This window comes from Cavia porcellus, unplaced genomic scaffold (assembly GCF_034190915.1).
Source record: "Cavia porcellus strain 051 isolate PalLab524CR breed Dunkin Hartley unplaced genomic scaffold, mCavPor4.1 scaffold_10, whole genome shotgun sequence".
NCBI lineage: Eukaryota > Metazoa > Chordata > Mammalia > Rodentia > Caviidae > Cavia > Cavia porcellus.
In genome coordinates, this window is record NW_026947493.1 from 28069002 (window position 1) to 28093048 (window position 24047).

Below are 24047 nucleotides of genomic sequence, written 5' to 3' on the forward strand. Positions count from 1 at the left end.
GGTTCAGCTGGGCTGGGAGCCGTGCGATAAGAGGTCACTGGTATGAGTTACTATGGTAATTGAGTAGTATCAGCAATAGTTTTGCTCTCATGAGCATTAAAGCACATAATAATAGGCAAACAACAGTGGTTAAAGCAAGCAGGTAGGATTACTATGTTCTTTTGTCAGAAGTATATAATGTCTTGTAGTCAGTTTTAAAGACTTCTCAACCCCCAAATCCACCCCACTGTCACCTGCTGAGTAATTTTGTATGCTTAATCTCCTGCCCTCAACTCCAAGCTCTCTGCTAATTTGAGACAAATGGGTATTTCTAACATGAAATAGGGCAGCAAGGAAGCCCTGACCTAGAAAACCTGCATTCTAAAGCACTGCGAAAAATATTCTTTCAACAATTTTGTTAAGACTCTTTTGAATGATGAGAGGGAGAGGAAAAAAAAGCTTTCATCAAAATGAGAGGTTGTAATCTCTTAAGGAAGGATTGTTTTGTATTTTTCATTTTGTTTTATTTTGTGTTTGGGTTTTTTTTTTTCCTCTTTGCAGAACGAGAAAAAAGGAAAGAAAAAAGAAAGAAAACTTGCAGAGCATCCCCACTCCCAACTTCCTCATAAAACTTGTCACTTCGCATTGCCATCCGCTACCCCAACAATAATCACTCCGTGCCTATTGCTAATTGCAAGCACAGCTGAGGCCCAGCGGGAAGCCCTTGCACAGTCGCAGGCCTTTATACGAGGCTCAATCTGTTGTATGGCACTTGTTCACACACAAAAAAACTACCAGCAAAGGCAGAAAGAGGCAGAGTCACAGGTTTCTTGTAATCCCTCTGCCTCCCCGCTGACAGCCCAGCCCTAGAAGCATTCCTGGTTTTGTCCTCCTCTTTACAAAATCTGAAGTGACCTTAAGCTACGAGCATGTCAGCTTTTGAATGTCGAGTTGCCGGCTTCTTCAGGTGCATTAAGGAGCAGGGGGGGCTACATCTGGCTTCTGCGTGTCTGTTTGCAGCACCCCTGGGGCGAGCTGTGGCTTCCTGTAACATGTAAAATATGAGTGTGAACTCAGGGTTCATGGCAAGGAACAGGAGGTCATGCCTCCATTCAGTTCTAAGTAAAGAGACTGGGAGTTTGCAGATGTTTTTCTGTATGTGTAATGACACCACCCCCCTCCCCAGCCACCGAGCAACCGAACGCCGTTTTTGATAAAATGTGCCACAATCAGTGTGCTACTTGCAGATTTATTCATATCAATTTTTGCAATTTATATATTCAGAGACAAGATTGCTATTTCGGCAACTTTATGTTGGATGTTATGCGTTTGTGTCTAGAGAAAGAGGGAAGAAAGAAGTACGGGGCGAGGAGGGCGGGCAGAAAACAGAAATTAAGTCTATTCCTTTGGCCACTGCTGGGGTGTTGTCAAGGAGACAAAGCGTCAGACCCAAGGGTCTGTGTCCCCTTTTTGCCTAGCGGTCACTTCCTGCCCAGGCTGGGAGCTGGGACATCTCCTGCTTGTGGCCCAGAAAAAGGCCCATTAATAGCAGCTGTGGGAGAGAGTGGGCACCATGGATGGGAGCTGTCTGCCCAGCAGACAAGCTCAGGCCACTTGAAGGGAGACCTTTGCATCCTCCCCGAGGTCAAGGACAGGTGGGCTCCAGAACCTTGGCTCGACCTGCACTGGGGCCCAGCAGGGGGTACTCACCCCTTTCTTGCCACCCTCTAAGATGAAAAGGGAATTAAGTAAGCCTCCTGCAAAATTCCTGCTTGCAGAAATTTCTATTCCCAGCCCAGAGCCACACACTGTATTTTCTCTGAAAGAAGACATTGGTGGAGTGAATGTAGAAATTACTCCCAAGCCCAGGGAGTAAATGCTCCGCAGTGGGACAGTGTTAATTGCCAAGACTGGTGCAAAGATCATTTCGAGGCATTTAAGAAATACATGATTTTTATTAGTGTAACTGTTCCACGTAGGAGTTATTTCTCAGCAAAGGGCAAAAGCTTTGCCTGCCTCACATTATTAGCCTAATTCCACTTAATTGTTTCCTAAAATAAGGGCTTCCTGAACACACATTCCAAACCTTAATAAATCTGTTGTGGTGGGAGTGATTCTGGGTGGGGAGCTGCTGCCCTTTGGGGCACCCAGAATTTCAGAATTGACAGGGAAACTCTTGATCAAAATCCACACTTGGAAATTGGGGGTTTGGGGGTCAGCCTGGGGACAAGGGGGTCTCCTAGAGCATGAAGTGGTATGGCACACGGTGCAAAAAATGGATCCTTTTTCTGTTGTTTGGATTTAATCCTGTATAAGGATTCTCGTTTCTCATCTCTGGGCTTCATTTAATTCTGTTTCACAGATTTAGAAATGTTGGCCCCATGGCATGTTGTAAATAAATCAAATAAATGACAGAGCAAATGCTACCAGATTTGTTCTTTGTTCTTCTCAGTCTCAAAACTCGACCTTGAGAAATCATTTCAGTCCTGGGATTAAATGAAATGCCTACATTCATCTTACAGGGAATTTTGTTTTTCTTTCTGTAAAGCATGGCTAGGCGTTCCAGATTAGAATATGTACATTGCTAAATATTCTTGAGCAAAGTTTCCTTTTCAGTATGATGACTGGTTTTTATTTCCTTTTTTTTTTTTTTTTTTGTCTTTTTTGGACTATGATTTAAGAATATAACATGAAATATCCCATCTTAACCATTTTGAAATGTACAGTTTCATAATGTTAAGTAGATTGGCACATAATCAATCTTTAGAACATTTTTTATCTTGCAAAACTGAAACTCTATACCTATCAAGCTACAAGTTCCTTTTTCTCCTCCTTCAGCCCCTGCCAACTACCATTCCACTTTCTGTTTCTATGAATTTGACTACTTTAGACACCTCGTGTAAGTAAAATCATATAGTATCTGTCTTTTTGCAGCTAGCATATTTTACTTTGCATGATGTCACCAAGGTCCATCCATTCTGTGGCATATGGCAGAATTTCCTTCCTTTTTAAGGTCGGGTAATATTGCATCACATGGACCCGCATTTGTCTGTCTATTCTTCCCGATGGAATTAGGTTGCTTCTACCCAGGGAATAATGCTGCTCTGAAGATGAGTGGACAAATACCTCTTTGAAATCCTGCTGTCAGTTTTTTGCATCTGTACCCAGGGGTGCTGTTTTGCCTGTCTTTCTATATGGCACTGACTCTGGTAGTCGCAATGGGAGAGAATGGTACTTCCGTTAGAGTTCAGAGGCTGTGTCTGGAAATCATGCTTAGATCGTGTCTTGAAGTACACCTTTGCATCCCTTAAGATGACAGCTTGCCGACTGAGACATGGGGTTGAGTAATATAAAAGAGGTTTTTGTGATTTGGATTTTCATACAGTCTGATGCATTCAGCAGCAACAAAATCATTAACAGCCTGGTTCTGGCAAGCTCATACAGTTTTCTGAAACTGCCAAAAGGTTAACAAGACAGTTTTTTAAAAGACACAGGCCCTGTCTCCCAGAAAGAGACCCTACATAACCCGTGTAAGCTAAGCTCTGGATTAAATTCTCTTGCTTGTTTGCACTCAGGAAAGATCCTCCAAGACATGTACCTCTCCTTGCTTTCTCTCAAGCTATTAACATTTTTAGGACTGAGTATTAATAGTTGGGCTAAAGACCGCTGTGCATTCAGTCTGGCATCCAGCTTGGGGACAATCATTTTTATCATTCATATGAAATTGTCATACACTGAGTATTTTCCACATTTCAGCTGAAAGAGTTGAAATCTGGCCTTGAGTATATACTCAATATGCTTATTTTAATAAAAGAAGATTGAGATTATTATTTAGGTGCTTTCTAGGGGAGTAAACAAACACTGTGTTGCTAAATTTCATATGCGACCAAAATCTTTAAGCAATAACAATTTAAATCTGTTTTTTAAATGTGTTGTCTTCTTCTTATGAGTAGAAATGAAAGGCAAAAGAGTAGCTGGATCCTTTCAGCTCCAGGCTGTAGATGATTAGTCTCTGAACTAAGTGGTGATAAGGTTGCTCAGCCTTCTCCATCACAAGCCTTGGGGACCCGGCCACCTTGAGAAGCCACTGTGGATTCTGGGCACTTCAGTGAGATGTGTTTTTAGGCTTCCAAAGAATTACAAAAGTGAGGGGAAACTTATAGTCAATATAAAGGGCATTTGGGATAGCTGGCAAGCTCATTCTGCTGAGCCATAGTCTCTGGCTTGAGTGCTGGTTGTGGCTTTGTACTTTTAGCTGAGCATCCTGAAGCCAAGGCTGGGAAATACCCACCTTAAAAACAGCTCGTGTGTGTGTGTGTGTGTGTGTGTGTGTGTGTGTGTGTGTAACCAGTTTTTATCTATTGGTACATGTTATATACATGTAATGATCATAGGAAATTTGTTTCTGTACATGATATATCTTGCTTCTTCATTTTCCCCTTTCCCTTCCCTCTAGTCCCTCTTCTCCCCTTATTTACCAAAGCTTCATTTCCATTTTTTCCTTCCATTCATTTTTTTTCCTTGTCCCTTTCTTCCTGTTCCCTTTCTCATTTGAACATTTTCTTCCCATTTCCCAAATTCTATTGTACATTTTGGTCCTTATTTACACTCCAATAACACTCAGCCAAAGCAGAAGGCCATGTATATCAATGGTGCCTCCACTTCTGAAAGAAAGGGGTGATGTACCTTTGTGGAAAATGCGTGTTGGGACCTTGGAGCTTTGACAAATCCTGAGGCTTGCTAGGAACAACATGCAGGGGGTCAGTGCCTAGCCCACCTGGCAGAAGTGGGCCGTACAAGCCAGAGGGTCATCGTTATGCCCCCTCTGAATCTTTGATGGGAAAACAGAGTACAACCAGATCTGGTGATCCTTAGACCTGAGGGACCCACGGGCACTGGGATTGTGGTTTCGGCTTACAAAACAGTGGGGGGTACTTTGGGGGAAATGCCAAGAAAGCCTGCATGGTACTCTTTACCAGCTCCTAAATTACTCAAATTGTAAGGAAGAAATGTGTATTGAAAACTTGCAATGCAAAATATTTTATTATAGTGTTTCAATACACTAATTAAAATAAGTTGTGAGTCTCTTTTTTCCAACTAGTAATAACTCATCACCAAAAACAAAGTGAAGAACTTAGTCACATGGGTGTGGTCAAGGTATTATTTTTCTCTTTGTTTCTTTACCAATGAAGTGTCATTTGTTCATCAAAGCCTGTGGCTCTGACGTGTGTGGCAGGGTTGAGTTGAAGAAAGGGTACTTTCCAGAGAAAAGATACAAGCTCTCCTGGCTAAATCACAGATCGGTTACCAAACGGTTACCAAATTATCAGTTTGGCTTCTCAGAAAGTTTCATGCAACTCTGACTAGCACACATTTAGGGCTATCTTATTTCTTATTTGGGAAACAAGGTAAGATGGCTTGGCTCACAGAATAAAGGCTAATGCTTAGCACCATATGTGCCTGACACTGCTGCAAGTGTTCTATACATATTAACATGATGAAGTTCCCACAGCAACCCTAAGTGGGCTTTATTATTACTAACCTCATGAAGAAATTGAGGCACAAAGATTGTACTAGCCCCAAGACTTTACTGCTTCTCAGAGTTTTGAATCCTGCCATATCTATCACCTAGCTATAAGACTGTTTCACTTCTCTGAGTCTGTTCCTGCATTTTTAAAGCTAGGGATAGTAATATTCCACTGTAGCACTGTTCAGAGCTCAGATCTAAACTACCCGGGCATTTTGTGCTTTGCCTTCTTGGCATATGTGGTTTGAATATGCCAATTTCAAAAGAAATGCAGGTGTAGAAATGAAGCGACAATACTATAGTATAGTTCCTAATGAGTTTAAGCTATCACTCTGCAAAGGCTAGAGTCAACAGAATTTCTATTCCATGGAAGTATGTGAAGTTGTATATTTGTGCATAGTATGTTCATCTGTCATTGGACAAAAATACCTTAAGTTTTTAAATAGTATCTGATATTAGGCTAAATATCATCCTCAGATGTAGGTAACATGTCTTTGTGTGTGTGTTTGTGTGTGTTTGTGCATGTATTTTGCTAAAAGTGATATTCTACAGTATTATGTAGATGTCAATACAAACTTTAGTTAAAGAAATAGGCAAAACAGGAAGAACTGAGTTTTCCCCTGTACTATTTTCCCTGGATTTGTGACTTTGCCTGAAATTGATCTAACTCTTTCTGGTGTTGTCTTTAATTTCACAAGACAAATTTTTCCTCTGATGTGAAACCACACTACAATTTTGCCTTTTTTACTGAAAAGTTTATAGCTTATGATGTCTGGTTTTTCAGGACTAAATTTTGGTCAGTGTTATAACTTTTCTTTCTCTAAAACTCCATTAGGAAAATTCAAGCCACTATAGTGAGGGCAATTTTTCTAGTTGTGTATGATGTTGTTGTTGTTTTGTCAAAAACTACCCACAGTGAGAAATTTCTATCACTAACAACGGTGGAGTTACCAACATAAAACAAAAAGAGAAAGTAGGATAATAGGAGAGAAGAAAATGGTTAAGTCTAGCTAAGAAATGGCATGTGTCATCCCGATCCAAGTTCTTCTAATTGTTTCCTTTAAGAGGCAGGGTATGGTAATACACACCTGTAATCCCACCTACTCAGGATACTGAGTTAGAAAGATCACAACTAAGGCCAGCCTAGCAACTTATTGAGACCTTGTCCAAAATAAAATAAGGGACTAGGTATATAGCTCATGGTAGAGTGCTTGTCTAGTCATATGAGGGCGCAGGCAAAAAAGGAAAACTATACAGTGTTGCCTCTCCTCCACCAATTCTTTAAAGTTAGTGAGTGTTTTTCTGTAGGAATGCCCGAGTTTCCACATTCCACTTAGGCACTTGGTAAGGTCATAAAATGTAGATTCTTTTGCACTCCAAGAAAAGCCTAGACTCAAGTTCAGCAGGATCATACTACTCCCTGGAAAACTTCAGAAGTGAAAAGCTCACTATGATGCCATCTAGAACTACAGCTGCTTCTGTATAACCAGTTCCTCACTTATTCAAGCATTGAATGCACACAACCTTTTCAGGTTTGATAGTAAATATCCAAATTCAGACCTAGCCCAGGTGTTTACTAGTTGTGTGTGTTTTTTTCTTTTCTACAAAACAGGTTTATAGTGGCAACTTCTGAAGCGTTCAATGATTAAACATGCTTGTATCGTGTTATTGTGCAGGCCTTGCCCATTGTAAGGGATCAGTGTCCAATGAGTGACTATTATTATTAATTATGTACATGCTTGTGTATGTACATGTATGAGGCAATTTATCAGGGATCCTGTACAAGGGAATACTTTGTTGAAAACAGGACACCCTAAAGTCTTGTAGAATGGTCTGGTCTGACAGAGGTTGGTGCAAGTTAAGGAGATAAATTGCCTTTATGATAGTGTGTATGGAAACACAGTGAATGGCCCTATCTCTTCTTAGTCTGTATTCCTTGTTGCTATTGCCACTCATCCGTGACATGTGACTTCTTATGAAAGCAAATATCCCATTAACAATAATGTCTCTTTAGGATGTAAATTCATACCATGATGTTGGAATCAAGAATTAAGACTTAAACCAGGCATGATGGTGCACACCTGTAATCCAAGCTCCTTGAGAAACTGAAGGTAGATGGCAAGTTCAAGGCCAGACATTTAGTGAGACCCCCTAACCCACATCCTCACCCTGCAAAAAGAATTAACGCACACACACACACACACACACACACACACACACACACACACGCTCGCGCGCATTGTAGCTGTAGTGGCAGACGGTATAACCACAACTGCAATCATTTCAACAGCATTCTATTGCTGATAGAAATTGCCCAGATCTAAATAAGAGCCCATCTTCTGTGGGCCCTACCTGATCCAGTGAGGTGTTAATTAATCATTTTATCTCTTGTCCTACTTGTTTCCAAGACATAAATTTTCCAGTGAATCCTAGGGTAAAATATAGGGAGAAGAGAGTAAGTTTCTTCTCAATTTCAGCATTTATGGGGGAGTCAAAAACAATACCAGAGATATTTTTTAAAAATCCAAATCCATACAAAAATTAATGATGACTGAACTATCAAAATTTTAATTAAAGTTGGCCTTGGATTCTGCTCTTATATGATATGCCTCACTGCCCCTTCCTTCATAGTTATGGCAGTAGGGGACCCTGGTATTACACAGATGTGTCACGTGGGTAAGGACTGCTCTACATGAAGCAGTATATTTGAGGGGAGAATGGTCATATCGGCATCGTAATTACCTAAGTTTCTGCAAGGAACAGATTGAGATAATTTCTTCTGTGTATCTGCTATGTTTATCCAAGATTAGTGACAGAGTGACAGTGGCTACATATTTTTCGAATACTTATTATGTGACAGTCTTCTCCTTGACACTTAACACAAATTATCCATTCAGTGTTCACAGTAATCCTATGAAGTAGGTACTGGCATTAACCCCAAGATGAGACTGAGGATCAGAGCTAAGCAGTTGGCTTCAGGTTATCCCCCTAGTACGTATCCAACCAAGGTTGAAGTTCTTAGCCTCACAGGGTTTGAGAAATCACTCATACTTAGTCTGAATCCTTTAACCCAAGACTTCAGTCTATATCAAATGTACTATATGCACCCAAAATAGTTGTACAGTGCGATGACCTAATACAAAATAACTTTCCAAACGAATTGCACTGCTCAGAGTTACTCATGTGTTGTGAGGTTTATGCACACAATTCCAGAGACATTCCAATAGAAGTTATTTCCCCCACCCTATATCGTTTCCCCTGGCTGCCTGGCCCGTTTTCTCCCTTTTAAAAATCTCTTTATTTGAGAGAGAAAAGAACTTAGTGACAATGATGGTTGCAGAGAGTAGGTGAGGAGGGTGATGGCAGCGGCAGATAATATTGGTTGTAGCCTCATAACCTGCCAAGTACTGCTAATGGATGCTCCAGCAGCATTAGGTTTCCTTATCAGAGAAAGTCAAAGAAAGAACGACTAGTTCCCATTTTCATCAGGAAACAGTCTTCTGGGACTGTAAGTAACTTGCTCAAGATCACAAACTCTGTTGTGTTTTAGAGCTTGTGCTGTTCACCACTGCATAACAGAAAGTAGAAAAAAAGAATTAAATGGCAAAGTGTTTAGTGAACCTCATGGCTCCTTTTAAATAGATCTTTCCAATCCACCTACAACTAATAAAAAAATTCCCCCAACTTCCCTAAGATCCCCAAATATACAGGTCACAGCTATGGTAGGTGTCACTTTGGGTTCCAAAACAAGTCTCCACAATGTCCTGGGAACATATTTCAAAAGAGCCAGGCAACTGTAGATTTTCTTTTTATTGCATTTCTTTTTTTTCAGACTAAATAGTTTTATTTAGGAAACCTCAAATTAATGTTCCTTAATTAAGGGGAAGCAGCAAAAAAGTCATGATTATATTTCGTATATGTTGTGAGCTCTCTAATCTGGTTTCTACAGATTAAGAGTACATTTACTGCCCAGGTGTTAGGATGGCTCCAAAAAAGGCATCTCTAAACCCAAGACAAAACAAAATCGGGAGAACTTAAAATGTTTTATGAATTTCCTCTTTTGAAGAACCATAACAAATCTGCTGCATTAGCATGGATCTCAGATACAGCAAACCTGCCTAATAACACTCTATAAACTCCTTAGGGAAAGAGCAGGAACCACCCAGTAATAGGTTGCTAAGTGTAATGGCTGGCCTCCTGAGAGGGAGGAAGCCATGACTTGTGGAGTTTGCCAACTCTGTGGTGTAAAAGCCTCCACTATGGGCTGTTTCTAGTTTACTCTGTGGTGCTCCGGACATGGAGGCAGAAAGCAAGGTCCAAGATCAGCGCTCCAGACCAACCCACAGCTACGTCTGATTATGAATTAGGTGGTCACTGAGCTATTTCTCTCCAGTGGCAGCCAATTCTATAGAGTTACTGTATGTGTGACCTTGGGCAAGTCACCTCTCCGGGTCTTTGTTTCCTCCTCTCCAAAGGGTAAGATGGAGAATGCCTTCCACTTGTAACATTTTAAAGTTCTAGAAGGCAGTGCCTCCCTTTCTCTGACATCCAAATGCCTTTAAGCGCCTTTCTGGAAAACCAAGTTAGTGCTGTGCAGCATCCAAAAGTGCCTCCAATTTCATCTACTGAGCATAAGGTTTGGAAAGGAGTGACGACTCCCTTTTGCCTCTTTCGATGTGTAGCCAATGGGGCATCATACATTTTTTACACTTCTTTTGCTAGATGTGAGATCCAGGAGGAAAAGCATGGATGTTCCAGGGCGCTCTTGCTCTCCTGGGGTGGGAATCTGCGGGGATGCAGGAGCCTGCTGTATGCACTTCCCGCCTCCCTTTCCCTCAGCGGCATGGCAAGACTGTTGATAGAGTGCTACCTTTTTATTTGTATTTTTATTGTATTATTTTACTATTTAAAAGCCATTTACAAAGATAGAAACTGCTTACATAAAATGGGGGGGGGGGGCTGCTATTTTTTTTCCTGAAAGGTGGCACGTCTCTCAGCAAAGAGAAAAAGGCATGTTGCACAAGGCTTTTTGGCAGTGATAGAAGCCAGCGCCGGTTTGCCTGTTGTCACAGCCAAAGCAAAATGCCACCTCTGCCTAGAAGCCAGAGTGCCACACTCCTCTTTTGTGTCCCAGAGATGTACTCATCATGAGGCCTGGGGCCTGTAGTTTGGCCAGAAGTCTCAGGGTTGCTTGAAGGTCATTTTCCAATCCCAGGATGCCAGGGTAAGATTGCTCAGGGTTCTCAAAATCGATTTTGAGCCCTCAGACTGCATGTCAGATGCAGCCAGTGAATGTGAAATGTGAGGCCTGAGATGAGCCCAGAAGAGCTCTCAACTGCCAAGAGTAAGGTAAGGTTGTGGGGATACCCACGACCCAGGGACCATTCTCTCCCTGGACCCTTTTTTTACCAAACCCAGATGCAGCAACAACAAATGTTCCAGAATCCCATGGCAGGAGGTGCCAAAAACACCTCCCAGCGACAACGACTAACCAAAAAAAAAGTTTCAGTAAAATATTCTCACCCCTAGAGGGGAAAACCTGTCCATGCCTCAAGCAGCTTGACCCCCTTGCAATCCCATCCCTGCGTGGCATGAACTCCGCGTCACTAGAAGATTATCTCCCACCACCCCCTTCCCTGGCCACCCGCTCCCTAGGGAGGGACAGAAGGCTCCCAAAACCAACAGTTTCGCCTCCTTGATCTTTAAAAGAGCAGAAGCTGGCTGTGAGGCTGCAGTGCTGCCTGACTGGGGTGGTGTGGGCTCTGTGGCGGCTGGGCTCCAAGGAGAGCCACAATTGGCTCTGATGAGGAAGGAGCCTCCACAGGGAAGATTGCAAAGAGGGCTTCTGCACACCATGGCTGAGATTGTGTCGTTTCTTGCAAGGTGAAACTTGGCAGTTCTACCTTGCAAGTAAAAACCCAAATTAATTTTTTTTTTAAAGAAATTAAGTCAGAAACAAGGCTTCAGAAAAACTGTGAGTGTTAGGCATAAACTGATTTTGGATGATCTTTAGGTGAGAAAGGGTGGAGTTACCATCAGAAACATGTTTTTATTTATGCTTTTCAAATCCCCACTGGTGTGTGATATGTGTGTGTGAGTGTGCATGTGTGTATTGGTGAGTGTGAGAGTATGCATCGTCTCAATTCTCTAACCACTCTTTATTTTTTTTGCATCTTTTCTGTGCACAATTCGTATAGATGCCCTATAAATAAAAATATTCAGGTCCATCCACACCTTTTCATTTTATTTGTAAATTGTTTGGTATACGCAGCAGAGCGTAATGAAACCTGGAGAAGTTTAAAAGATTAGATTTTTTTTCTATCCTGACACTTCATAACACTGTTCATATGTCTGTGAGTGAGATTTATGAATATATGAGCAGTACTGCAAAATTATACTGCACCAGAGACTTCCTGCGCCACAGGGGTGGCAGTCTAAAGTGACACTGCTTCAAGCATTTTTCACAGACATGAAGCAAAATTTAACCCCCTTAAGGGGAAGTATGATTTCAACAGCTTGAAATGAGCTCATTTGTAGATGATTTCTCTCTCTCTTCTCTCTCTCTCATCTCCTGTAATTTTTTGGTGTTAAGATTAAAACAGATTGCACAACCAAAGTAAGGGCACGTAAGATGCCCAGAGTACAGTTTAGTCCTTAAAGTGAAATCCTCATACATTGTCTTCACGAGGAACATCCCAATCGGGTAAATGAAGGAAAATGTCCCCCTCCATTTCCCAGGCTCTCAGTCTGACTCCCAGAATTGTATGTAGTGGAGAAGGGCCCAGGATTGTGAAAAGGTAAGTGGCAACAAACAGTAATTAGTGAAGTAGAAAAGCACCCATCTCTGGGCGCAGGAGACAGTGGCATTAGGAAATCAATACCACCTGGAATTTCAACTGAGTGAAATTAGCCAATTCCAAAAAGAAACAGAAGAGGTAAAGGTGGTCTCTAAAAATGGTCTGTGTCCAAAATGCCCAGAGTAGAAGTGTTTTATGTGAGATGCCAAGTTCAGATCAGTCTCATTTGGACTGATCCAGCACATTGTGGTTTTGCATAAATTAATGTTCATGATCTCTGTCCTCTGAAACTCTCATTAACCATTTTGTTTCCTCCTGGAACAGAATGGGGTGCTCAGACATGGCCTGGTCCCTCTTTGCCCTCTAAAGACTCCATGATGTGTTGGCTGGAAAACTTTTGTCTCTTTTTCAGCAATGGTACAACAGCTCCATGAATGTCATCTGTACCTGGTTGACGGACCGGATGGACTTACAGCTTCACATATATCAGTTGAAAACACTAATTAGGATGGTTAAGGTAAAAGAAAAAAATAATTATTCTTCATCGCAAATAGTCCACTGACATACACTTCACTGCCATGCACAGGAAATGCTTAACAAAGAATATTTGTTTACATGTGTAACTCGAATTTCTAGACTAAAATCTCCTACAAGGAAAAAACTCGGAAATCACTTTGTGATGCCTGGCTCATTTCTGAATCACACATCAAAGAAAACTTTAGTAAAAAGGAATTTGCTATTGTTATCCAGATGACAAAAATACTTTATTTGCCTTAGAAAAACGCCACAAAGGCCATCATACCCTTTGCATTAGACTTTCAAAAACTGGCACTACGTATCATTATGCTAATCACACAAATTACCAATTTCATTTATGGTTTAATTAAATAAAATTTTGTCACAGTTGATTGAATGGAGATATTTACTTCCAGCCATTTCTAAAATGTCCCGTGATCATTATCAGAATGCAAATCAATATTATTCTCATAGTTAATTGAAGTAGTTTCTCTTACAATGCGTGTATACAATCAAATGTAAAGGATCACAAAGGTGAGATAACATACCCTGAAAGTAGCTTTTTTCCCTGTTCTTCTGTGCGCGCCTTGGACTAATGATAATTATTTCAGCGTGAAATCTCAGTGGTTTATGTGAAATAATAAGATCACAGAAGGGGGTAAATACGTTTTTGATCATTTCAGTTTCCATTTGATGCCACACCGTGGAGGGTTTTAAAACACTCCTGTGTGGAACTCCCATTCAAAGAACAAAGTCTCCTTTAAAATATTTTAACCATCTACATAGCTGAATTTCTGTTTCTTAACAGTTTGTCAGAAGTCTCCCCCACATTCAGCCCCACCCCATTTCTCCATCTCTTGCCAGTTGCACCATCCCTCTGAAGGTGCTCCCCCATTCCACTGCTGACTTAAAACCAATTACTGTTCGGTGTGTGTAATTAAGGAGAATCATTGTCATCCGCATTTGATTTCACAAAGCATCTGCCTAGTAAAGGTTACAAGCAGTGGGGTATAGAACAGCTCTTCAAAAAAATGCAACTATGGACCCAGCTGAATTTCCCCATTTTTATTTTAGTTTCCTAAGACAAACCCACTAGCCACTGCATGACCACTTAAAGTCTGTTTTCTGGATATAAATATGCTCATGGGGGGAGTGTAGTTTCTATCTGACCCTTATTGGGAAGACATTTTAAAAAGGACATTTTAATATTTTTAAATAATCTCCCCATAACTGATATTTCCAGATCTGTATCAAGAATTAGCATTATTTTATTAAGAAAAAAATGTCAGAGAGGAGGTTAATCTTCATCCTCTGCCAAACACACACACACACACACACACACACACACACACACCTACCTCACAGAGAAGTGATACAGAAATGTTGCTGTCAAAGGAGTCTCTTCACTCTTGCCAAAATTAGTCCCTGCTTCCTAAGGCCACACCACAGAGGTAGGAAGCAGAATTCACCTCCTCAGTACCAAGTCCATGACCAGGAGGTCTCCTTCTACAGGGCACATTTCCAGGGATATTTGGCTTTCTCTCCTCCCTCAACAGATACTCTCTTTATTCATACATCTATTCATTATCCAGCAAGCCTGTCTTCATGCATCTAACACTGGGTAAAGTGAGCCCCTCTGTGTGTATAACTAGCTGGAAGATTTAAAAATGGATGGAGGTGGCCCCTGCCCTCGAGTATTAGAGTCCAGTTGGGATGCACACACGGTCATATCCTGGAATTCAATAAAGGGCAGAAAACTTAAAAAACACTTACCTATGTTTTTCCCATCCTGTCTTGGCCACAACTGTGTTATTTGAAATTGCCATGAAACAACTGATTGACAAGTTCAGAAATTTCAGCTAATGACCTAGCTGGTATACCCCACTGACTCAGCCTCTTGCCTTTCCCCATCAAGGTGGAGAAAGAAGTCAAGCAGCTACATGGCTTCTTCCTCCTCTTGAGAGCCTGCAGCTTGATCCATGTTTTCAGATGACCTTATAATTGAGAAGCCAGATCATTTTTAAGAGGACAAGAGGGATCAGTCAGAATCATGCTGGAATAGTGGGCATAAAGTGCAAAGGGAACACATAGTCATCTTTCCTGCAGTCCTACCATGTAGCCCAACACCAAGCCAAACTTCACTCACTCATTATCTCTATAGTCACTGCAATGTATAACCTCCAAAGGAGGTCGACCTTGTGATTGCCAAATTGCCATTACATTAGAAGGATTATTAGAAATCACAGTGGGAGTGGCATTGGAATATGTTAACGTTCTTTCTTTTGCCCCTTTGTCAAGTTTCTTATATCAATAAGAGAAGCAAACAGCAGAATCAGTAGCTGAAATGATATGCAGTGTGATGAGAAGAGTTGTAGTTAGAAAGGGACCTTTTTTAAAAAAATAAATTATAAAGTAGACAACAGCCAGATGCTTCTGGTCATGTTCAATTAACACTAAGGCATTTCTAGAAAGAAACAGTCCTTAGGATACCTAAGGAAACCCTGAGAGAAATCGCCTGAAGGAACAAAGAAAGAACTTGTGGTGCAGTAATACCAAACCATTGTTCTTGAAAAAGAGCCAAATTTCTTCCCTGAGTGCATAAAGTTGTGAACGGAATAGATACAGTTCTTTCCCAAGGAGATGAGAAATGAGTCACATGCCTGCAACATATTGATGAGCCATTAGCGCTCCATCTTTCTCGTAATTGTTGCTGCCCGTAATAGGTTTCATATACCAACATGCATATGTCTATCTTGTGAATGAGACAGAGGGATATGGCTCATGCAATTATAAGACTCAAAAATCCTAAAACCAGACTGGAATCACAAATACTGTAATCACTTGATCCATCATTTATATGTTATAGCCCCTCACAGTGTCAATCATATTATGTTACACTAAGAAAAAGAAGCAGACCAAAAAAAAAAAAAAAAAAAGAAAGAAAGAAAAAAAAATCAAAACAATTATGGAACGTTTCCCTCTACAGAACCGAGTAAACACACACTTATGTTCTTTGCTTTGTCTCATCTAATACAGTTTATCCTGTCACAATTTCTCATTTTCTGTCATTCCATGAGGCTCAGTTTTCAGTACAAAATGTAATCTAAGCACAGTGACCTTTTACTTGGCACTGAAGGAAGATGACATTAGCTGAAGGTCGGACCTCTCACACACACACACACCTACTTTGCGCCCACCCCCTCCACTCAGAGATGAGCTCTCACTGATCGCTGCATCTTTTCCCCCCTTAGAAAACCTACAGAGATTTCCGATTGCAAGGGGTCCTGGATTCCACCCTCAACAGCAAGACCTATGAGACCATCCGGAACCGGCTCACAGTGGAAGAGGCCACAGCGTCTGTGAGCGAGGGTGGGGGCCTGCAGGGCATCAGCATGAAGGACAGCGACGAGGAGGATGAGGAAGATGATTAGACCACTCGGGCCCTGGAGTCCACCGGGACAGAGTCCTGTAATCAGTGCATGTCCTTAGTCTGTTAGTTAACCCCACTAGGGAATTTTCTGTCAACTATCATGCCCATGAGATGTTTACCAGTACAATTGCCATTTTAGCTATATGGTATCAAGATTAGCAAATGACCTTCAGATCTACTGATTCTCTTATTTCCATGTCTGTATGTTTACAAGCAATATGGAGCACCATTCTTTAAATGCCGTTCATGGAGAACACATAGCCCAGCTCTTAGGCCTGTCTGCATTCTTGGCAAAGTATAATGATGCTTCATACTCAGTGCTGTGTGTGTGTGTGTCGGTGGAACATGGGTATAAGGGTGAGAATGCTGAGTACTTTAACTTCTTTGTTCATGTATGTGGATGCCAGTTATTTTAATGAGAAAATAAATTAATTTAATGAAGCACATAGATCTGCTCTGTTTTTATTGGAAAAATCAAAGGCAAGGCTCTAACAGCCAACTTTTGGTTCTTTCTGTTCCCCTAAAACCAAAAAAGAATTTAGACTCCCATGTCTGTGTTAGTCCATCTTTTCATTTATGTTGTAACCAAAAAAAAAACCGACACACCAATGGATTGATTCTATTTGCTGGGGCACGGAGGCTGTTCCATCATGATTAGCACCAAGCATAGTGCAGAGGAACTGTCTCCTGTCAAAGTTTATCCTATTAAATGTTACATTCTGCTTTTATGTTTCAATAACTCTGTGTATTAAAAAATCTGAATATTTAAATTACAACCCTAGAATATAAATGTGTTTATAAGAAGATAAAGATATTTCCTTCCGTAGATTATATCTGTAATTTAAAGTATTTTGTTCCACACTGTTTTTTATAGCCATCACGTACCTTGCATTTGATGTGTGACTGTGCGACCCGAGGGCTCGATGCGGAGCGCCTTCTGTCTGTGTAAAGTAGTGGATCCATCTTGCTTTTTGCCTTATACAAAGCCTACAGTTACGAGAGTGTGGGAAACTGTGGCTTCTCAATAAATACTTATTCAAATGTCGTAAGAATATACGTTTGGGTCTGTCTTCCTCCGTCTCTGATAGCCAGAGCTGAAACATAAGAATCAGAAACGGCTGGAAAAGGGAAGGAAGAAGTAATTTTTCTGGAATGTCCTTGACATGGTGGGAGTGAGTTATTTCCAAATGCTTGTAGTTCTCTGCGAGAGACTGCCCAGAATGCCATTAATTCAGACTCCACTAATTCAGGATCTGTGGGCATTTGGACATGTTGGGCAGATTACGCTTGCATTATAGGATAAATAAGGGTTTGCTGAGCAAGTGAGTAGTGTAAACGAGAGAAATGTTTCTCCTGTATGAAGAGAAGGCCAACAAACTGTTTTTAAGCACCACTTTAACAGCAGTGTTTGCATTCAAACAAAGTGTGTGCCAATTATATATGATTCTTATATATTTGTTAAAGCATTTTACAAGATTCTCTAAGAGATGGAGTGTTCCTCTCACTCCCCAGTCTCTGTCAGCAATATAATCACCTAGGTTTGAAAGAAATCAAACACAAATAGCCTTGTTTGCTTTATTTGTGTCTGTCAGCAAACAGGATTGACACATCCAGACAGTGTATCCCACCAAGTTTAGTTCTTGAGGTATACAGGTGCAACCTAGCAGGACTTGCTGCCCTTAATGGGGTTTCATTAAAACCCATTTATTGAGCAACTATTCAGTGCCAAGCATTCTGCAGGTATTATTCCACTTAAATCTCCTAACAATCATAAGAGAGAAATAGTATTTTCTTCATTATAGATGCAGAAGTGAAGGACAAAACATTAAGGAAGCTTACTTGCCTAAAGATCACCCAACTCCATGCAGAAGCATCAGTCTAGAGAGACTAACAGAGAAAAAGAAGAAAGAAACAAAGAGTTAATACAAGGGCTGGGGATAAGTTCAGCTGTACAGGGCCTGCCTGGCAAGTCCAAGATCCTGAGTTTGATTCCCAGTATAAAATAATACATAAACAAAACAAAGTGCCTGGGAAAACTGGTAATAAAATGCTGAGAGTATATCATTCAAGTATGAAAAGTTTTTTTGATTGCTTAGTAGTATGTAGTCAGAGTAGCAATGCCAGCAATTTTTAAAATATTTTATCATATTTTAAGTTGCAAACTTAAAGCATATTTCTTGCAACAATTACAAACAATTCAAAAATGTAGAAAATAAAAAGGAAGCATCTGCCCTGTATGTAAGCATGGGAGAAAGAAAAAAATGCTCAGGATCTAAGGAGAGGAGTTAAGTGAGCAGGTTAGATAACTAACCAGCCTAAGAGCACAATCCAAAAGATAAAAGAAGAACTAAGTCAGAAAAGAATGTATCTCCAAAACCAAGGCCAGGAAAGCCAAGATTCCTTCAAAAGGAGAACCACCATCACTGACCCATAAAGACCTTGTTACATAGTGTCCTCCAATGTGGCAACACGGAAAGAGAGCAAGGGAAAGGAAGTGACATCAGAAGAGGTCAAGGGAATGGAAGTGACCTCAGAAGAGTTCAAGGGAATGGCAGTGACCTCAAAAGAGGTCAGAGACCGGGGCTGGAGATTTAGCTCAGTGGCTCAAGTGCTTGCCTTGCAAGCACAAGGTCATGAGTTTGATCCCTGGTACCAAAAAAAAAAAAAGAGGTCAGAGAGAAAGCACTGACCAAGCTTAATGCTTAGGCTATCCTTGCCATCAACACAAGGCTGAAAAGACAGCTGCCTTTTTAATACAATATATACATGCAGAAGAGTACACAAATCCTGATCATGCAGCTCAATGCACCCTCAGGAGTTAAACATACTAGTGGATCCCTTAGGGACTAAGAAACAAAATACAGCCAACAGTCCTGGCTTACCCTGTGCCACATGCTTGCCCTGCCTCTGTTCCCCGTCCTTCCTAAAAGTAACCACCATTCTGATTTCTAATAGCATAGGTAAGCTGGCCTGCTTTAAATCTTTATATAATTAACAGTCACAGGACATATTCACTCACATGTGGCTTCCTTTGCTCTACCTTACATCATTAGGGTAGCCGTGTTGCGGTGTGTGTGTGTGTGTGTGTGTGTGTGTGTGTGTGTGTGTGTGTTACTTGGTCTCACACATACTAGAAACCACTCCATCACTGAGCTATATCTATAGTCCTTTTTGTTTTATTTTGAGAGATAAGGTCTAACTAAGTTACCCTGGCTGGTCCCAAACATGCAATCCTCCTGCCCAACCTCCTGAGTAGCTGGCATGACAGATGTGCACTGCCATGCCTCACTTATTGATGTATGAATAGACCACAAATGACTTGCCTATTTTATAAAGCTGTTTTCCATTTGGAGCCATTTGGCCAGGCCCTAGGGCAAAGGTATGCTCATTTCTAGATGATGCTGCCAGTTACACACAGGAAGTGAACACCGTTGTACCCTTGCCAGCAGGATATCGGGGTCCCTGTTGTTGCTTACGTCCCACAACTCTAGGCAATGTGGCTCCTTAATGTTCACCTTTCCAGTAAGTGGTGTGTACAGTTCACAATTGTAATTCACTGACAACACAAGTAGAGTTGACTGTCTTTGAATGAATGAACTGCATTGGCAACATGGAGAGCCTCTTTTGTGAAGTGTGTGTTTCTCCTTTTTTTAAAAGGAATAAACTCTAGAGCTATTTAAAGGCTGGAGGGGAAGAGGCCAAAGGAAAAAGTACCAGATGAATAGCATTTTCAAGCCAAACATTAACCTGAAAGAAATGCATCAATTAAGGACCAGTCCACCCATAGTCTAGTGCTGTGTGGCCAGGCCCCATATAGGAAATATCCTGAAGATCTCCACCCACACCTTTCCCTCGGGGGCATGGCCCTTCTCAGAAGTGTGCCAGCTATAATGAAAAGCATGCAGTTGACCCCTACATTTCTCATAGGGAGAGTAGCAAATATGGTAAGATGAAATGCAAGGATTGGACCTTGCTTGCCCCTCCTCTGTCACCCATTCTGGATTGTCTATACTCATCCCCTGCCCTTCTTGCTGAGCATTCCCATTCTCATCTGGAGACTTGTTCAAGTCCCAGCTGACTCTGACTTCTCCAGGAAGCCTTTTCATACTCCACCCTTAACTCAGCATCCATTTCCTTCATGTGGCCCCTTCACGGCCCTCAGGATGTCTCCCTCACAGTAGTCACACCCTGTTCCTCAACAGGGTGCTCTCATCACTGTGTGTTTCCTGTCACCTTCTCCACTTCAGGTGCTCCCAGCTTGCCTACTCTCCACTAGACACTCACAAAGGTAGATTAATAATGAATGTCTCCTTCCACTTGGGTCTGTTACTCTGCAGAGCCAAGAGCTAACCAATACTTTTATTTTTTTCCACATATTGGAAGACATGTTTTAAGTTGAAAATATCAAAGAGATAGAATTATATGAAATAAAAAGTGCAAACTTCTCTCCATTAACCCATTTCCCTTAAGTAGCCACTGCTGACAGATGGACAAATAGTCTTCAAATATGTTCCAGTCTTATGCAAGTATGTGTCATATGTATTATATATTTATAAGTGAGGGTCATCAGAGCCTAATATTTGGTAAATTCCATTGTGCATTTACTAATGGATCATTTGTAAATCTGCACCTACAAACTTTCCATATTTCTTTGGGAACGGGTATAATGTGTACTGCAGCGATCAGTGTAATGTCTCTAAGGAGATTTTTCTGGTCAAGGAATAAACAGGGGCAAAGTAGGGTAAATCAAAATCCCAGGATGAAAGTAGGATGGATCAGACATAATGGAGGAAATGAGCCATCTGTGAAAATGACCAGGGGCCTGCTCAAAAATGTGTGACTGAAGAATTGCTGAAAACACCCCAGATCCAGTAACAGTCTAATCGCACTGCCTTACAGTTATCTGTTTATGTGTCAATCTTTCTGCTATGCAGCCAACAACTTGAGGTCAGGAATTCTGAGTGCCTTTGTATATGCCAGTCTGGTGCCTAGGATTCAGCAGGCACTCAATAAATGTTGCTGGAACTTAATGAGTAAATATCAGACAGGCACACTTGAGAATGATCATGACCAAGAAAGGATAAAATAAATTTATGCCTTTATGCTCTATATATTAAAAAAAAAAAAGAATTCAAAAGAATGCAGACAATGGCTCTCCACCCTGTTGTCCCACCAGTACTGTGGTCCCAGTTTCCAACATAGGTATAAACAGTTACGCTGTCACAAGTTTGAGTTTCTATAAGAATTTTAGAAACTCTACCAATGAGAAGTAATATTATTGCTTAAGCACAAAATTTAATAAGTTCATCTCATTTATATTTTGAGATCCAAAATAAGTGTATTCTTTGTGGCCAGTTTCCATCAGATACATCTGAAATGAGATCAAATTATGCACAATTCTGTACTTCTTGATAAACAATTTTTTAAAAATCAATATTCATCATTTATTCAAGGTTGTTGTGCTGCTTCATCTAGAAACTAAAATTATCATTTGTTCCTTCTTATGAAACCACGCACTTCATCTAGAGTTGTAAATCTGCACTCATGTCTAAACAAAGCATGAAAAAATGGCCAATGAGGATCCAGTCTGCTAGCAGAGTTCTCTACCCTGATGACTGTACGTTGAAGGTCACAGAAAAACAGTTAGCAACCAATTAATCATGACCACCAGCTAGCAAAGGAATAAAATGATTACAATTAATCACAAAATAAGAGGAATGCAAAAGCAACAATAGCCAAAAGCACACACATAAAAATTCTTTATTCCCTAAGAATTGATGGTGGGAGGGCAAAAAGCAATGTAAACCTGGTTAAGTTGGCATATTTCCTTCTGTCCATCAGAAACAACTTGGCTTTTTTCCTAGGTGCCGAATACAATTGCAAAGAATAAACAAGATTTTGCTTTAGGCAGAAAGCATGTGATTAAAGATACTATGAATTTCACAGGCAGTGCTGGAAATTCTGGGATGTGTTTAAAAGGAAATCGAGGGCAACAAAAAGAAGACAAATGCTGTGATATTTGGTGCAAATTAAAGGACAGTTTATGTGGAAGCCACGGCTACATTTCAAAGTCTAACATCACTGTATTGTAAAAGGGCTCGCTGAATTAGACACCTCACTCACTCGGTTTCTTCAAATGCCTCCTGGAACATGGCTATGAGTATAACAGCTTCCCCCATCGTATTTTTTTTTTTTTTTTTGGTTCAATTAGCTAACTTTGAATGAAGAGTATCCTTTAGAAAAGCAAATATCAAGATTATAGCATAAAAATTCCAGAACATATGGAGAATATTGACATTGAATGTATTTGGAAAATTTGAACTCTCTGGATCATTAATTAAATGACAATTTCTAGTTTTGTGATATTGAAAGTTGAACTTCTATGAAGTGATTTCTGGCAGGATAAGGAGACGTCTTTTTCTCCAAAACTCAGAGTCCTTGAGTAGTTCTGATAAAATGATTCTGAAGAGTTTAAAATAGATTACTGATCTCCAAATTAAGGAAACAGGGCTCTTTCTGTATGAATCACAAGTAAAGCTATCTCTGATTAACTTCTGCAACTTTTAGTCAATTCGTTTTTTTGTTTGTTTGTTTTTTTTTTTTTTTTTTTGTTTTTTGTTTTTTGTCTTTTTTCTTTTTATTGGTACCGGGGATTGAACTCACGACTGCCTGCTTGCAAGGCAGGTGCTTATGCCGCTGAGCTAAACCTCCAGCCCCAACTTTTAGTCAATTCTTATATCAAATTTCATTGATTCTACAGCAAAACTGTTTTCATTTTTAAGATCTCTAAAATTGGGGCACATCCTCCCACAAGTAAGTAAACAAATTTAGTTAGGCATGGTGACACACACTTACAATTCCAGCCCTCTCGGAGCCTGTAGCAGGAGGATCATAAGTTTGGGCCTAGCCTGGTCAATTTAGTGACTTAGCAAGATCCTGTCTCAAGATTTTAAAAAAATTTTTTAAAGACAGAGGATAGGGGGTGGGGGTTTAGCTCAAGTGGAATAAGCGCCTACCTTGCAAGCAGGCAGTCGTGAGTTCGATCCCTGGTACTGATAAGATAAAAAAAAAAAAAAAAAAAAAACAGAGGATATAGCTCAGTGTAATGGCCCTGGGTAGAATATTTAGTACCACAAAAAAACAAAAAAACAAACAAAAAAAGAAACACATTTATATTGCTTCTATCCCATCTCATTACCAAACCTCTGTAACTAGTCTGCTATGCACACAGTCTTGCCTGCCCCGGGAAAGGGGTGTCCATAAAGTGAGGTGAGGTCATAGGCAGAACAAGGTGCTCAGTGAGCATGGACATTAAGCAAGTGCCCATCTTCCCCTCAAATAGTAGAGTAAGATGACTCTTGAGCCTGGGGAGGCCGAGAGTCCTGAATCTCATTATTGCAAAGATCAGGGGCTCAAACTATTCCTTGTAAGTACTGAAGAAAAGATGAAAGCAAGGAATTATAGAGCAGTGGGTGACTGGTAAGGCAGGAGCTATACAAAGGGTGAGGTTAGGAGCATGTGTTCTGGAGCCAGGGTGACCTTGATTCAGACTTCAGATGACTGACAAGTCATTAGTATATGACTTTGGGAATCTTCCCTACCCAGTTCTAGTTTCCTAATCTATAACTCAGAATTAACCAGAACAATATGCACAGCATTATGTATTGCTATTAGTTTATTGAGTTATCATGACTGAATGCATTAATATGTCTAAAAAACACACATGCTGGGGCTGGGGATTCAGCTCAGCGGCATAAGCACCTGCCTTGCAAGCAGGCAGTCGTGAGTTCGATCCCTG

General features: G+C 40.7%; 1 protein-coding gene across 17 annotated transcripts in view; it reads left to right on the forward strand.

The window, feature by feature from the left end:
* Cadps (calcium dependent secretion activator) overlaps positions 1–17301 on the forward strand; it is a 453294-nt gene extending 435993 nt beyond the window's left edge. For all 17 annotated transcript variants that reach the window (XM_063257159.1, XM_063257152.1, XM_063257157.1 and 14 more), the window contains 2 exons: positions 12716–12820; positions 16071–17301. In XM_063257159.1, the coding sequence (XP_063113229.1) occupies positions 12716–12820; positions 16071–16250 (285 nt within the window). In that variant the 3' untranslated portion in view covers positions 16251–17301. The remainder of the gene's footprint in view (positions 1–12715; positions 12821–16070) is intronic.
* The last annotated feature ends 6746 nt before the right edge of the window (positions 17302–24047 follow it).